A 15,365-nucleotide genomic window follows, 5' to 3' on the forward strand; every position below is an offset into this window, starting at 1 on the left:
GAGTGTTTTCATGGGAGGAACTTGCCGAGCCCATAAGGGACTCGACGAGTCGAGTCGGGTTGCCCCGCGATTCGCGACCTGTGATAACCCGTTGAGTGTAGGGTTGACTCAGCGAGTCGAGTGAGGACCAGGGGCGAAGAGGACATGCATGTACTCGCCGAGTCGCACGAGTGCACTCGACGAGTCTGGTCAAAGTTTGACTGTTGACTTTTGTTGACTTTCAGGGTTTGGTCAATGTTAGGGTCTTTGAGCCATGAGAGGGGTAAAATGGTCTTTTACCCTTCTAAGAGTACTAAGAGAGGGATTAGTCTAGCCTTGAGGGTTGTATTGATTAGAGTGCTTATTCCATGTGATTAGGCGGGGGCTAGACCAGATTTTACCGAGCTCGAGATTTACCGAGTTACCCGAGGTGAGTCTTCTCACTATACTTTACCTAGAGTGGTAATTAGAGTTATGTGACAGAGTATCTTGTATGTTATTTATGTGATTGTGATACACTGCATTATTTCTATGTGATTCATGTCGTGTATGTTCCAGAGTTTACAGAGTTAGAACCGGAAGGTTCACAGAGTTAGGACCAGAGGGTCCACAGAGTTAGGACCGGAGGGTCCACAGAGTTACAGCCTCGAGTGGCTAATATGTGTTATATGTGGTATTTTGGGGAACTCACTAAGCATTTATGCTTACAGTGTTGTGTTATGTGTTTCAGGTACCAGTGAGGATCGCGGGAAGGCGCTGGCATGATCAGTACACACACGAGGAGTTTTATATATTATGATCTTGGGGTTGTGTTTCTATGGATTGATATGTGATACAATGACATTTTTATAATATTATGAATGAAAGTATGTTTTTGAAAATGTGAGAAATTGTTTAAAATTTCGGGTGTTACAGGGACTGCTGCGTACGGTGGGCGTACTGAAGGGTACGCTGCGCGTATGCAGATCTGGCCCCGAAGCCTCGGACAGCTTGTACGCCCCGCATATGAAGCCTGAGTCGACTCGGCTGTGTTGACTCGGTTGACTTGTGGATTTTAACCAGTTTTGACCAAGGGTATTTTGGGAAATGTTATTAGTATAGAATGGGTAATGTTTTGACATTTAAGATTTTGGGTTGACCCGGTATTTGGGAGCAGAGTATTGACCAGCTATTCATCAGACTGTGAGGTGAGTTTTTCTCATTGTACTTACGGGTCGAAGGCACCAAGGTCGGCCCATTGGATTGATATCCTGGTTTTACCGTATGTTGTTGTGATGTGGTGATCTGTTAGATATATATCTTGGTATATAGGATGTTGTTATGTTGTAGTGATCTGTTAGATCTGTATGACCACCTTATATGCTAGCTATTGATTGTTATGGTATATGTTGATATGTGATGGTGTATCGGGTTGAGGCGGTCCTGCTTTTTGCTAAAGGCCAAGATACCTAGGGCGGTCCGGATAGACTAAAGGCCTGTGAGGCGGACCATTCAGGCTGAAGGCCCGGAGAGCGGTCCAGATAAGTTGAAGGCCCAGTGAGGCGGTCCAGTCATGATGAAGGCTCTGTAAGCATGTTGTTGTTTGTTATGTTTATGGGGTGGTACTTTGGGGGGGAGCTCACTAAGCGCTAGCTTACAATTTTAGTTTTGTTTCAAGTACTTCGGAGGACCGTGGCAAGGCGAAGGCGTGACCGTACACATCCTTGGTTTTATGTTACCGATCTTGGGAGACTCTGATTTTAAATAATGTTTTGGAAACAATGGTCTTGTAAACACTTCTTTTTAGTAATATGGGTTGTTTTGAAAAGTTTAAATTGGTTGTGATTTTTGAGACGTTACAATCTAGGCTTTCTTGTCTGTTCCTTGTTTGGTTGTGGCTCTAGAGTAGGATCATTTGTTTAAGTGTCTATCTAACCTCTGGTTACATATGGTTATGTGTTCTTGGAGATTTTTCGGTGGCGAAGCAGTGTGTTGTGAGGGGACTATTATGTGTTAGCGAACTATTCGACATGTAGATTGATAGATGTTTGTACTTATGTGCCTACTTGATCTCTTGTTTGTTTATATGTCGACATATTGTGGCGGGTGAGGTTGAGGCGGTCCTATTGTATGTTGTAGGCCAAGATACCAGATGTAGGCCGAATGTAAGCCGTAGGCACTGAGGCTCGGGAGGAGCGGTTGGGTTGAGGCAACAGGCCAACAAATTTGTGGTAATCCAGTCTGATGACTATGGACCCAGTATGCATGCTTGTATATGTTTTGTGGTGTATGGTATTTTAGGAGAACTCATTAAGTTTCGTGCTAACCCAGTTGTTTATGTTTTCAGGTACCATCGGTGATTGTGGGAAGGCGGATGCGTGGTTGTACACATTCATCAGCAGCAACGGAGACTTCACGTTTACTAAACTACTCTAATTTTAAATAACATACCTTGGAACAATTGGTTTTCTTAACTTGGGTTCTATAAATGTAATGTTTTACCTAAATTAAAAATGAAAATTTTGGTTGTCAAAAATAAGACTTTTCAGTTGCCTTTGTGCATATGTTTTTTTTAACTGTTTTAAAAGTTACTTATTTCCTTCGTGACTAGTGATAGCTATTAATATTTGCTAATTCTTTTTTTTTTCTTTTGAATTCTTTTTTCAACCCAAATGCCTTTTAGACGGAGAAATACGTTAATCGATTGGGAAAGATATTCTATGCATAAATTGTACTATTTCTATAAATTAATATTTCTGTAAATGTGTTATATTTTCTTAAATGTATGTGTTATACTTCATAAATGTTCCTTGAGATTTGTCAAATTCTGCAAAAAAATATAATACATACATTTGCCACAAATCCCCTAATCTAATAAATAAGTATTAATTCGTCACGTGTCAATCTTCAAACCCCCCATAATCATATTTTCCCGCTTCTTTTATTCAACTGATTTTACCAAAATGGCCTTCAATTCCTATACACAATAAATATGCAAATAATATTCAAAATCGGTAATTCAAAATCGCTAATATCCGAAAAAATATGGAAGTTTGTTTTTGTAATTGGAAATTGATTAATTTCAAGTGATGTTTTTATAAATGGAATGTGAATGACAATAAATTATATCTATTACCTTACAAAATTACCTGTAACGATTTTCAATCTTCAATCTTCAATTTATATCATTTCCCTGAAAATCCCTGAAAATTACCTAAAAATATGAACAAATTTTCAATTAATTTCACGTCTATTTTTTAAGGCAAATGAAAGTAAATATCTTCACAAAACAGAAATGCACCAAATTCGAAATTTAAATTTAAATCTCAAATAATCAGGTCGAAATATATGCATACGCATATATTAATCATCTATACGACTATACGATCTGGTTCTGAGATTTATTTGCAAACGCTATTCTTCTTCAATTCTTCTTCAATCTTCACCGACATCTTCATAACAAAAAGGTGTGTTCTTCAATCCTTCTCAGATTTATTTGTTTATTGTATTTGTTAATCTTCTTCAATCCTTCTTAATTTTATCTGTTTACTATGTTTTAACATAAGGGATTCAATAAATCAAGTTGCTATTTGGTTTAGTTGTAGAGGATATAGCATTTAAAAACCTGGTCATCAACTACTACAATACGAAATACTTCAGATTAATGATTTATTTTCTTTAATCATGGTTCGTATGTGCCGATTGAAATTTCTTTAGTCTGGAAAGTATTTTGACAGGATTTGTTTGCTACATATAATTAATGCTGCGATTTTCATTTTTATAAGGTTATTTTGGTTTTTTGAATTTTAACCTCTTTGTATCTTTATTTTGGGAAAATTTATACTATTTCATTATATTTTAAGGACAAGTTTTTGTAACTTTCTCTTATATTTAAACATGTATTTTAATAGGAAATAATATTTTGATCTTTTTGTAAACTTTTTTTATCAACAAAATATTAAATGAGACCATTAATTGTATACAATTATTTTTTGTAGTTCTTTTTAGTTATGACAATGTTGTTATGACAATGTTGCATTACTCTTACATTAGGGGATTGTATTTTTTAAAAAATTTTATTTGGGATAAAAATGTTGGACATTGAAATTACACCATTTTGTTAATCATGGTTCGTATGTGCCGATTGAAATTTCTTTAGTCTGGAAAGTATTTTGACAGAAAAACGGCTTATATAATGGCACAAGACTACATGTGATATCATTAGGCAAACGTATTATTGAGACACGTATAATATCTGGAACTAATATTGGAAACCAGACTTTTATTCCAAGAATGTCTTTAAGTCCATCAGAAAAAAAAATTTCCTTCAAATTCACAAGAAGACAGCTTCCTTTGGCTGTATGTTTTGTAATGACTATTAATAAGAGTCAAGGACAATCGTTATCGAATGTTGGTTTGTTTCTCAAAAATCCAGTTTTTTCACATGGGCAATTGTATGTTGCTCTATCTAGAGTTCAAAGCAGAGATAGATTAAAATTATTAATTTTAGATAAAGATGGTAAACTCACAAATAAAACTTCCAATGTTGTTTATAAGGAAGCTTTTCGCAATTTATAACCAACTTTTTTGTAGCATCTTTTTATCATTTTAATCAAATCACATTTCATCCATCATACTAATTTATTTATTTATAATTACGTATTATATTTTTTTTTATGTTAATTTCATTACAGTCATGTTTTTTTTTTGTATCAAATCAATTTCAATGTTTTTTTGGGTTTTTTTGTCATTACTCAAACATATGTTACATTATATAAAGTCATGACTTTTATAAAATAGGTGGATTTATATTTTTAATTAAATACTTAAAATTTACAAAGTTACTAAAAATAGAGAACATATCCTAAGAAAAACAACACCATTGCACGGTTGTGGTTGTGTCATCATCTTTGTATGTTCAATGAGAATCATGCACCAAAAGTAAAGGTTTTAAAAATCTCAATTTGTAATTAAATACTTACAATTTACAGTGTAATTAAATACTTACAACTCAGAAAGTTATTACAAAAATACAATATTACAGTTCATAAGTTTTCTAAATTAATGATATATTACTTATTACATAATTAATTAAATTTTTAATTATATTTAAAATTAACACTCGTGGGTTCCACGGGTTTTAACCTAGTATTATACTAAAAACCAAAAAAACGGGACCAAATACTAATAATTGTTTAACCTAGTATTATACTAAAAACCAAAAAAACGGGACCAAATACTAATAATTGATTCCAACCGGTTATGGTTTCAGTTTTTTAGTTAAAAAGCTTATCGCTAGTCCAATCCATATGTGATGAATGATTTGATACAACGAACAAATTTAGGTAACAAGTCATTCAAATTACTATATATAATAGATTATTGTATTGACTATTGCGTATAAATGAACCATATGTTACACAAATAAATAAGTAGGTGCAGTTGAATAATTTGTATCCCTAAAATATTTAGGGATTATATTCTTTTTATTGTTCAAGATATTTACCTTAGTTTCCAAAAGAAACAATATATCTTATTATAATCAAATATAAAACACGCCTCATCAAACAATGATATACATACAATTAAGAATTTTTTTCAATTATCAAACAAAAATGTGATAAACGCCACAATTTCAACTACTCACCAATCAATCTACAACCAGATAATCCGTGGATCTTTTGGTGTTCGTGGTAACATTTTCCAACCTTAAAATACCACACATTACATTACTTCTAGTAATTATAAAATGTGAATTTTCACATAAATAACCCTCACAATAGCTATAATTCTCCCCTTCATATAGAACAAAAAGAAAATTGATATAGCATATCATAATATCTATCAAGATTTTCTAGCAAGTAGCTCACATGTGATTATATCATCCATGGAAGTTGCACAACTCCCTGCCCCAATCACAGGCACAATATTGAAGATGGGTTCATCACAAACCTTCAACCTTTTTGTTGTTTCAGCAAATTCATCAAATCTAGTTTTGAAGATGAGTGATAACTTTTCATGGGAAATGTTGGAACTTGTTGGAAAGTAAATTCTCAAATTCTGCAAACCAAAGTAAGCAATCTTGTATAAGAATCACATACATACATACATACATACATACATACATACATACAGACACTAACCATTACATCATCCCAAGAGTAGTAGTTCTGTGAGAGGACTTTATCAAGACGATATATGCAAAATTTTGCAACTTGTCCCATTTTCTCCTCAGCATTGTCAACATTAAAACAGGTGTTAAAAATTTCAGTTGTAATGGATAAAACAACTGCACATATTCTGTCATGTACAAGACACTTGTGAACACATTCATCATGCCATTTTTCTGGTTTAAAACATGAATCAAAATGATTCTCTTCATATTTCAGATCATTAACAACTTCCTCAGTTTCAGTATTATTATTATCCTCAACAAAGAGCATGGGCTTCACTTCCACAAAAGCTCTACAACAACATCACAATAACATAATAAAATGGCTGAAATCGATATAATGATGAAAGTAGAAGGGGTTTTTTTGTAAATTCGCGTACCTTTTTGGGAGATCAGGGACAAGAACATACAAGAAAACCGGATTGAGCAATCGCTTTGTCTGATTAAGGAAGGATTTTTGCTTTTCTTGGAGACTGATTCTGTCCAATTTTGAAGTAGACTTGGAACAGTAAATGACAAACAGTATGGCTGATGTCATTATTGAACAGTTGAATGATTTTGCAATAGCTTCACTATTTACAAGAGCTTGTTCTAATTCACCAGTGGGGCCCCCGCCACATAATGTCATGGTTGGAGGGTCAAACCCTAATTGACCAGCCATGTGGAGTATCTCTTTATGCAATGTCGCCTACACAATTTTAGAAATTTGATTAATTGTCAGACATTACATTTGATTTGATTGATTTGTTATTACCTGGCTATATGGTCCGATACAACTAGGGGCCCACGAAGAGATGCTTTGCACATGAAGAACTTTTTTACTTTGATCATTTGTTACCAGAATTTCCACATATGCCCTTCCTAGACCAGCTTCTGACAAAGGAAGCTCAATTGTACTACGGGATGGGACACCGAATCGACATTTTTCTTGAGTTATAAAATCTACATACGTTTCATTTGCAATACCAAACATGTTCATATCTGAGATGTACAGATGAATGTAAACCACATTCTCCCATGAAAACCCAGCTTCATTAAGCTCTGATTCAACCTTCACTAAAATCATCTTCAGATCCTCCTTAAGATCTGTCATAACATTAACAGACGTGAACAATATAAAATACATTCAACATATAAAATAAAACTTCATAATTTTCATTATAACTTACCTACTGAAGTTTCTGAGTCTTGCAGCCAACAGGATATGGAGAAAGTGTTGTCTTTTCTAGTTCTTGAAGTATGAAGTTTACGTGTTTCAAGTTGAGATAAATCCAAGGGAACATGAGAATGAGATGGATGACATTTGTTTTCCACTGTTTCTAGAGATTCACTTTGTACTTCAACTACAGACCCCATATTCTCCAAACAGAAACCGTTACTTCTGTTGGTGTCACTCACAGAATCAGATTTTGGTTTATCTTCACAATGGAATGACACGGGGTGAAGGATTCCCACAGGAGCTATGGAATTTGAATCATGAAGTACAAGTTGGAATTCATCTAGAACAATTCGAGCATACTGGAATAAATCAAAACGTGAAAACAAAAACATGAGAACAATTAAGGTTCTATTTTGCAGTTTAAGAGAAAAAGACTTACTTTAAACAGGGGACAATCAAGTGTCAATGTTTCATATTCTCCTCCTTCACCACATACGTTACTTCCATATAACCTGCCAAGAAAAAACTTAGTTGACAAAGAAAAGTAAAAAATGAAACTTGTTTATGTGAATAAAAAAAACGTACTCATTTAACTTAAGAAGGTGTGACCATAGGTATGACATTTCTTTTCCCAAGTGCTTTGAAGGATCTAAACCAATAGCTGCAACCTTTACTGTAATGGCAACAATCCCAGTTTCAATCTGGTTGGGCCCACAAAAGAAAATGAATGTTTAGTAGAGGTGAAGAACATTTGAAGAGATTGTGATTGAATATAATAATAATAATATAACTTAATCAATGTAATGTACCATTTGCTGTAGGAGCAATGATTGATCCAACTTCCATAAATATGCAAGAGATATGAGCCCTAATCTTGAACAAACATTTTCTACCCGTAATCTTTGATAGTCAGAAGCAATTGCACCAGATGAGACTGCTGTAACAGAAGGAATCTGCTTTTTGACTTCTTTTAACAAAATAAACATGTCTTCTACTTCATCACCAGTAGTCATGTTGTAGCTAAGGTCATGACGCCTATATATATATATATATATATATATATATATATATATATATATATATATATATGTACAAAGATTTTTAAATTTTAAAAAATTAATCTTTTAGAAGAGTTGTGATTAAATAGCTTGCCTGGTGGATCCTTGTATTCTTCTTCTAAACAAAGGCACTCCCATGCAATTCGCATAACTTACAACAATCTGATGACCAACCTGAGACATATCAAGTATGTAAAAGTAAAACAAACACCAAGAAATTAGTTTAGCACATATACTAACTAATCATATTATCATGAATTGTTCTTGTGTTTTATGAAATAGAGAGGCTTACAGTTTGATACATGTAGCTATCAAGCTCATCCACAGAATCGTTAGCAGGCAATAAGTTTGCCAATGCAACAACCTACAGTAGAAGCATCACATGTTTAAGTAAAATTCACTCCATGTTGTATGTTGTCATAACAACATAGACACTAATAACTAACTGCTTCCTTCATGTGGATATAAAGTGGTTATTAAGCAATCTTACCTCATGGCCATATTGGAGACACTTCATCATTGCAAAGCAGCTGTCTTTGCCACCACTGACTAACCCTACAACCTTCATCTTTGCTTTCACAGATAGATTTTGATCAAAAGTATAAGGTTCCAACTCTGACTAAGAGAAGTTTATCTGCTACAAAGTTGAATGTAACCAGGAAACTGTAACTAAGAAATCACATAACAAGTATCATTGGTGCAGATATGATTATATTCCAAACATAAACAGATCCTATACAGTAAAATACAACTTCTACTATCTTTTGACACCTCATACGAAACACTCACACAATTTACCAAATCAAAGTACACAATACAAAATTCACGATTAATAGGGCTTCAAATCTACTTACCTTTCAAACTTTTAACTTTCAAGATTCAGCTATCAACTGTAGAAAATAGAGCCGTAATGATGTTGTAATACTTAATTCAGTTGCTAAAGTTGAGAACTTCCAGAGTCCATTGACAAAGTAGGAAGAAACTGGGGCTGCGATAATATGAGTATATAGGGTTTTGGCTTTTAAAAAGGATAACTAGTTTTGTTTGCAGATTCGATGCTTGCACATATGGGTGATTGTGGTTTTTGATAAATGAATTAAAACAGCTGTAGAATTTCTTTTAACAACCATTAGCTCTATAAAGTTTAAAAGCAAAATCCATATCAAGTTTCAATATGAAAAGGCACAAAACTTGAACAGGTTGACTAAAACGAAAAGCATCAACGCATGAAAATGGTTATACCTTGTTGACTTATTCGACGAGAGGATAAATGAGAATCGAGAGAGCCAGACAGTGGAACCAACGAATATTGGTTTCAATTTATGGCTACAATACTTTCTACAAAACGGAGAGCAACCAACTGTTAGCCCACTTCTATCTGTTAGTTGAATTGCCGAAGAAGGGGAGTTGTTAAGGTGATTCGGAGTGGTGAACTAGTAACCGGGGGCAGCAGGCGGAGGAATGGGGAAGGAAGAAGAAATTCAGGGCTTTTGGTTTGGAATTTCTGAAAACAATGACGACAATAGATGTTGCCAGGTTAAATCCAGACAATAAAGAAATCTTCCTTTCTTCTTTCACTTGACTGTGACCGCCGTGTACACCATTCTTTCCGGCGAGTTTGAGTGACAATCGGTTAGGGTTCAGGTTTTTACTTTAAATTCGATCAAATTAACAATTTGACGAGAAAAAATAAAATAAAAGTGGTCCTCGATCATTATTAAGAACTTATTTCAATTTCTTATTAGAAGTTTAAAACTATAAAAAGTAATTAATATTATTTAATCATGGACCATAAATTAGTCAAACTGAATTGATCATTGATCATAAAATAATATACATATAGTCATAATTCATATACCATATTTTTGTTTTAGCAACATAAATTAACAAATAAAATATCTACAATCTGCTTTGCAATATTGACCTTTAAGATTGTGCTTGATGCTTATAAGATTTTACTGTAGCGTGGTAGTTGATTAGGCTATTAAAATAGTTTATTGATGATTTCATGGTTTGTTTTAGGATGTTGTTAAGTCTAAGTACATTTTAGAATAACTATTATATGGTGGTGCCAATAACAACTATAAAAGTTTTAAAAATTTTGAAAAAAGAAGTTGATTCTCAATGAAAAAGAACCAAATTTTAGAAAAGGATGTAGACTAATGTGTAAAAAATATATATATATTGTTCTATAAGTTTTTCAAATATAGTCATGATATATTAAGATAATGATAAATCAAAATAATCTCATTTGCCGATTTCCAAGATTTAAGAAAAAAAATAATTTTTTTTTAAATAATCATGAATTCTCATTTTCACCATACGAAGTAGTTTTTAAGGAAAAAAAATTACAAGTTTGATATGCGAAAATGCATGTTTTACATGTGAAATATATATATATATATATATATATATATATATATATATATATATATATATATATATATATATAGAGAGAGAGAGAGAGGTAAGTTCAATTGAGAAAATAAAAAATGTTGAGAATGGGGGAATCATTCTCAGCCACTCATTTAATCTAAGCATAAAAGACACGGTGGCAAACTTGTAAATATGATAATAACCTTCAATCTCAAATACGTAACATCGATTTCTTTGTTGAATACTCTGAATTTGAATTTCCCAGATTCGCAAACGAACTCAGTTGGAATCGGAATTTCTTTGTTGTTCATGAAATTGGAATTGGAGTTCTGGACTCGCAGTCACAGTCGACATTGAAGGACTCGGAATCGGTACTCACAGGTTCCTAATCGGATTTTCGGAAATCAAAATCAAAATGTGAAATCGATCAGACATAGGATGTCGCATCTGAAGTCGGAAGCTTTTGAAATGGGAACATATATTCTAATCGGAACAGTTCGCGTCTTGATTATTAGTATTACAAAGAAATCTGGAATCGGGATTTCAAGGTTTCAAAATTGAAATCGGATTTTTTTTGGAATGAAATGAAAATCGGAATTGCACGCTTCAAAGTCGAAATTGGAAGTATATGATGATTTGGAATTGATAACTTGAATTGGAAGTATCATGTTTTTAACATTTTTAAAAAAAGTTAACTTGTATGCACTCCAACTATTTGATGAAATGCATAAACTAAATTACCACGTTATATTCACATATGAATATGTTTTCCGACTTGAATCAGTATATGATTATTAAAAAAAACAAATATGCAAGTCTGTATGTTATTCATATGTGAATAACGTATAAAAATTATATATATTTGTGAAAACACATTGTAATATTCATATGTGAATATACTGTGTAATATTCATAAGTGAATATATCATATTATATTCACAAGTGAATATATTATGTAAAATTCACATGTGATATACCATATAATACTATGTAATATTTACATATAAAAATGTCATATAATATTCATAAGTGAATATATCATCTAATATTCACAAGTGAATATACTATGTAATATTCACAATTGAATGCATCGTCTAATATTTAAATATGAATATATTATGTTTATTATATGCTATATTCATATATGAATGATATTTAAATTATAAAAAAATTAATCATACTTTTTATTCATAAGTGATAATGTATTTTTTTTTGGGAAAAAAAACATTGTTTTGAGGTCCTAAGCAAGTTTGTAATTCATATGTGAATAACATATAAGAATTATATCCGCATGTGAACATATGTAATATTCACAAATGAATATATATGTAATAATCAAATGTGAATATATATGTATTATTCACAAATGAATAAAATTGTCAATAAAACCGAGGACTACAAAATATATAAAATTAAAGATAAAAAAAGTATTTGATAAGAATATATATTTATTCACATACAACTAATCTTTTTAGGTTAATAAAATAATTATATAAGCATATATATTTTTATTAATGTTATCTTCATTTGTGAATAAATGATAACTTTTTTTTCGGAAAATTATGAAAATAGAAAAACGTCATTTTGAGGCCCTAAACAGTCTCGAATGGCCGAAAAACACCGTACGTCACGGCGAAGCTGTGAGTTATGTAAATCGCACCATTTTACATCAAATATGTGAATTTCGTCCAATTCCGAGACTAAACTTCATTACGGCAAATTGTTTTGATGATGTCACTAAATTTTTCATTCCTACTAGTGATGACATCATCATGACATGCTGTTTATTCATATATGAATAAAGTTTAGAAATCATTACAACATATTTACTGATGATGTTACTAACTTCAATCACACTAGTAAAAACATCATTGTAATCTGTTATTTTTATTTATGTGAATAAACTATACATGTTGATTTATTTATTTTGTGAATACAACCTTTATATATAAAAATGAATAATACACTATAAGAATTGGTTTGTGAATAGTTTTTTTGTATATTGTAACAATATTATTTTACATGTAAAATCAACATTATACTAAGACAAACAACATTGTATTGGTTAATGAATATCATTTGCATTTGAATTTAACACGATCAAAATGAAGAATATATTAAATTGTATAACATTTACACGTGAATATAAAAACATATTGTCTTCGTCAATGATATCTTCTCAATTACGTCAACCAATCGTCAACCACCGGGATATGAACCAACCATTGATTGAAATGTTATTCTTTTATTGAGTTATAACGATGCCTGAAAAACATGTGAATACATATAAAAAATGTTAAAAATATACTTTTAGTTCATAATAATAGCGATTTATCACATTCTAATTATCATATGGTATATTCACACATGAATGTATAATCATATGTGAATATTATATGATATATGTTGTTTATATTGTATATTTACATGTGATATTACATGGTATATTCACAAATGAATATTACATGGTATATTCACATATGAATATTATATGGTAGATTCACATGTGAATAGTATATGGTATATTTACTTGTGAATATTACACATTCTAGTCACATCTAAATATTGCATGGTATATTCATTCATGAATATTACACAGTATATTCACATATGAATAATATATAGTATATACACTTGTGAATATGATACAATATATTCATATTTAAATATTAAATGATGCATTCACTTGTGAATATTACATAGTATTTTCACTTGTAAGTATTAGATGATATATTCACTTATGAATATTAGATGGTATATTCATATGTGAATATTATACAGTTTATTCACATATGAATATTACACAGGATATTAACATATGAATATTACAAGGTATATTCACAAATATATATAATTTTTATATGTTATTCACATATGAATAACATATAAAATTGTATATTTGTTTTGTGTTTTAATAATCATATACTGATTAAGGTGTGAAAATATATTCATATGTGAATATAACGTGGTAATTTAGTTTATGCATTTCATCAAACAGTTGGAGTGCATACAAGTAAGTTTTTTTAAAAATGCTAAAAACATGATACTTTGACTATTTAAAACTTACAAAATAGTAGATTGATAGAGAATTATATGAAATTTTTCAAAAAAAAATGATTTGACGTTTTTCTAACCTTAATTTAGAAGTTTTGTTTGATGATCGATGTTGAATGAATGATATGAAGTGAAATTGTTGTTGATTATCGATGATGTTGATCTAATGACACTGGGAGTATAATTAATCGTAGATGTTGAAGATATGCTCGAATTCAAGCATAATTGAAGGTTGGATTGAAAGAACCAAAAACAATTTTTTTTGTCTACTGTTGAATGATGTTGATGAACGTGTTTTTGACGAAGATGGATGATTGATTAACACTAGATGATGTTGATCGACGATTTAATTGAAGAAATCTGGATGAACGTTGAAGGTTGGAGAAGAAATTTGGATGATGAACGATCGAGTAGTAATGAATTTGAATTGTTATCAAATTATCCACAATTATGTATCTGTGATTGAAGGATATCATATCATATTTACAATTTTGCCACCGTGTATTTTATGTTAAGATGCTAATTAAATGATTGGCTGAGAATGTTCCCCCATTCTCAATCTTTTTTTTTCTCAATTGAACCATCATCTCTCTCTCTCTCTCTCTCTCTCTCTCTCTCTCTATATATATATATATATATATATATATATATATATATATATATATATATAATAGCCGTTTACCCTCGTTAAGCGATGGGTGCGAATAATTTTTTCAAAAATTAATTTATACAAACGATTTATTTTTTATATCGATTTTGAACCGGTTTTTATTTTTTAAAATCATTTTTTAGACCGGTTTCAGTTATAATTTTGGTTTGTTTGAAGTAAAATTTAATTAGAAACGGTGTTAAGACCGATTTAGTTATATTAGAAAAACCAGAATACATATATCAAAACCTGATACTAAATGGCGGTTCTGTTTTACCCTATCCAATTCTAAAAAAAATTGTTTGGTTTTCTCACTTAAAAAAACAATTTTAAATACGCGCCTCTAATGGGGGAGAGCAAGCAAAAAATGATATTGGTTTTCACACGAATAAGCATCAAGGCGATTAGGAGGATCAGTTAACTTTCGATTACGGTTCATTTTTTTCGTCAAAGCCGGTTTACTATTAGTTCATTGACGAACTAATAGTTATATTTCAATTAATGTTCACCTATTTATCATTAAATTTTATTATGCATTAGAACCTGACTTAACACCCATTGCTTCTTAATATTTTAAATTTACAATTCCAATGATTTTTTTATATTTTTGTGATGGATATTATAACATTTAGTGCAAGTCAATATGTTATTTGAAGGAATAAATTAGAAATGAAAAAAAAATCACATCGAATACAATGCATACATATATTTTATCAGTTTGTGGTAATTTATGTCTTTACAACATAACACTAATCTTGATTGGGACAAGATCATTCCATGTAAGGTCATCCCATCCCCTACCAACAAAGTGGGGTTATCGATTAAAAATTGACAACAACCTAATAAATACAAGTTTCCATACATAAAACTATCTCATCATACTGATGAATATCGACTTAAATCATTATTAAACATTTCTTGCTATAATATGATTGCATT

General features: G+C 31.2%; 1 protein-coding gene across 9 annotated transcripts; it reads right to left on the reverse strand.

Annotated features, from left to right (window-relative positions):
* Positions 1-5,521: 5,521 nt before the first annotated feature.
* LOC145160992 (endoribonuclease) lies at positions 5,522-10,040 on the reverse strand. Of its 9 annotated transcripts, none has more exons than XM_079080396.1 (12): positions 9,590-10,040; positions 8,838-8,981; positions 8,640-8,711; positions 8,442-8,521; positions 8,099-8,324; positions 7,875-7,990; positions 7,729-7,801; positions 7,300-7,648; positions 6,885-7,216; positions 6,511-6,818; positions 6,102-6,423; positions 5,522-6,018 (listed from the first exon to the last, which is right to left on the reverse strand). In XM_079080396.1, the coding sequence occupies exons 2-12, from the start codon at positions 8,913-8,915 to the stop codon at positions 5,803-5,805; spliced, it is 2,172 nt and encodes a 723-aa protein (XP_078936522.1). In that variant the 5' UTR covers positions 8,916-8,981; positions 9,590-10,040; the 3' UTR covers positions 5,522-5,802. The 9 variants fall into 9 exon arrangements, with proteins under 9 accessions (XP_078936522.1, XP_078936521.1, XP_078936520.1 ...); XM_079080395.1 differs by having other exon boundaries at positions 8,838-8,984; XM_079080394.1 differs by having other exon boundaries at positions 8,838-9,016.
* Between the last annotated feature and the right edge of the window lie 5,325 nt (positions 10,041-15,365).

Source organism: Lactuca virosa, chromosome 2, assembly GCF_052849685.1.
Source record: "Lactuca virosa cultivar CGN04683 chromosome 2, Lactuca_virosa_CGN04683_v6, whole genome shotgun sequence".
Classification (NCBI taxonomy): domain Eukaryota; kingdom Viridiplantae; phylum Streptophyta; class Magnoliopsida; order Asterales; family Asteraceae; genus Lactuca; species Lactuca virosa.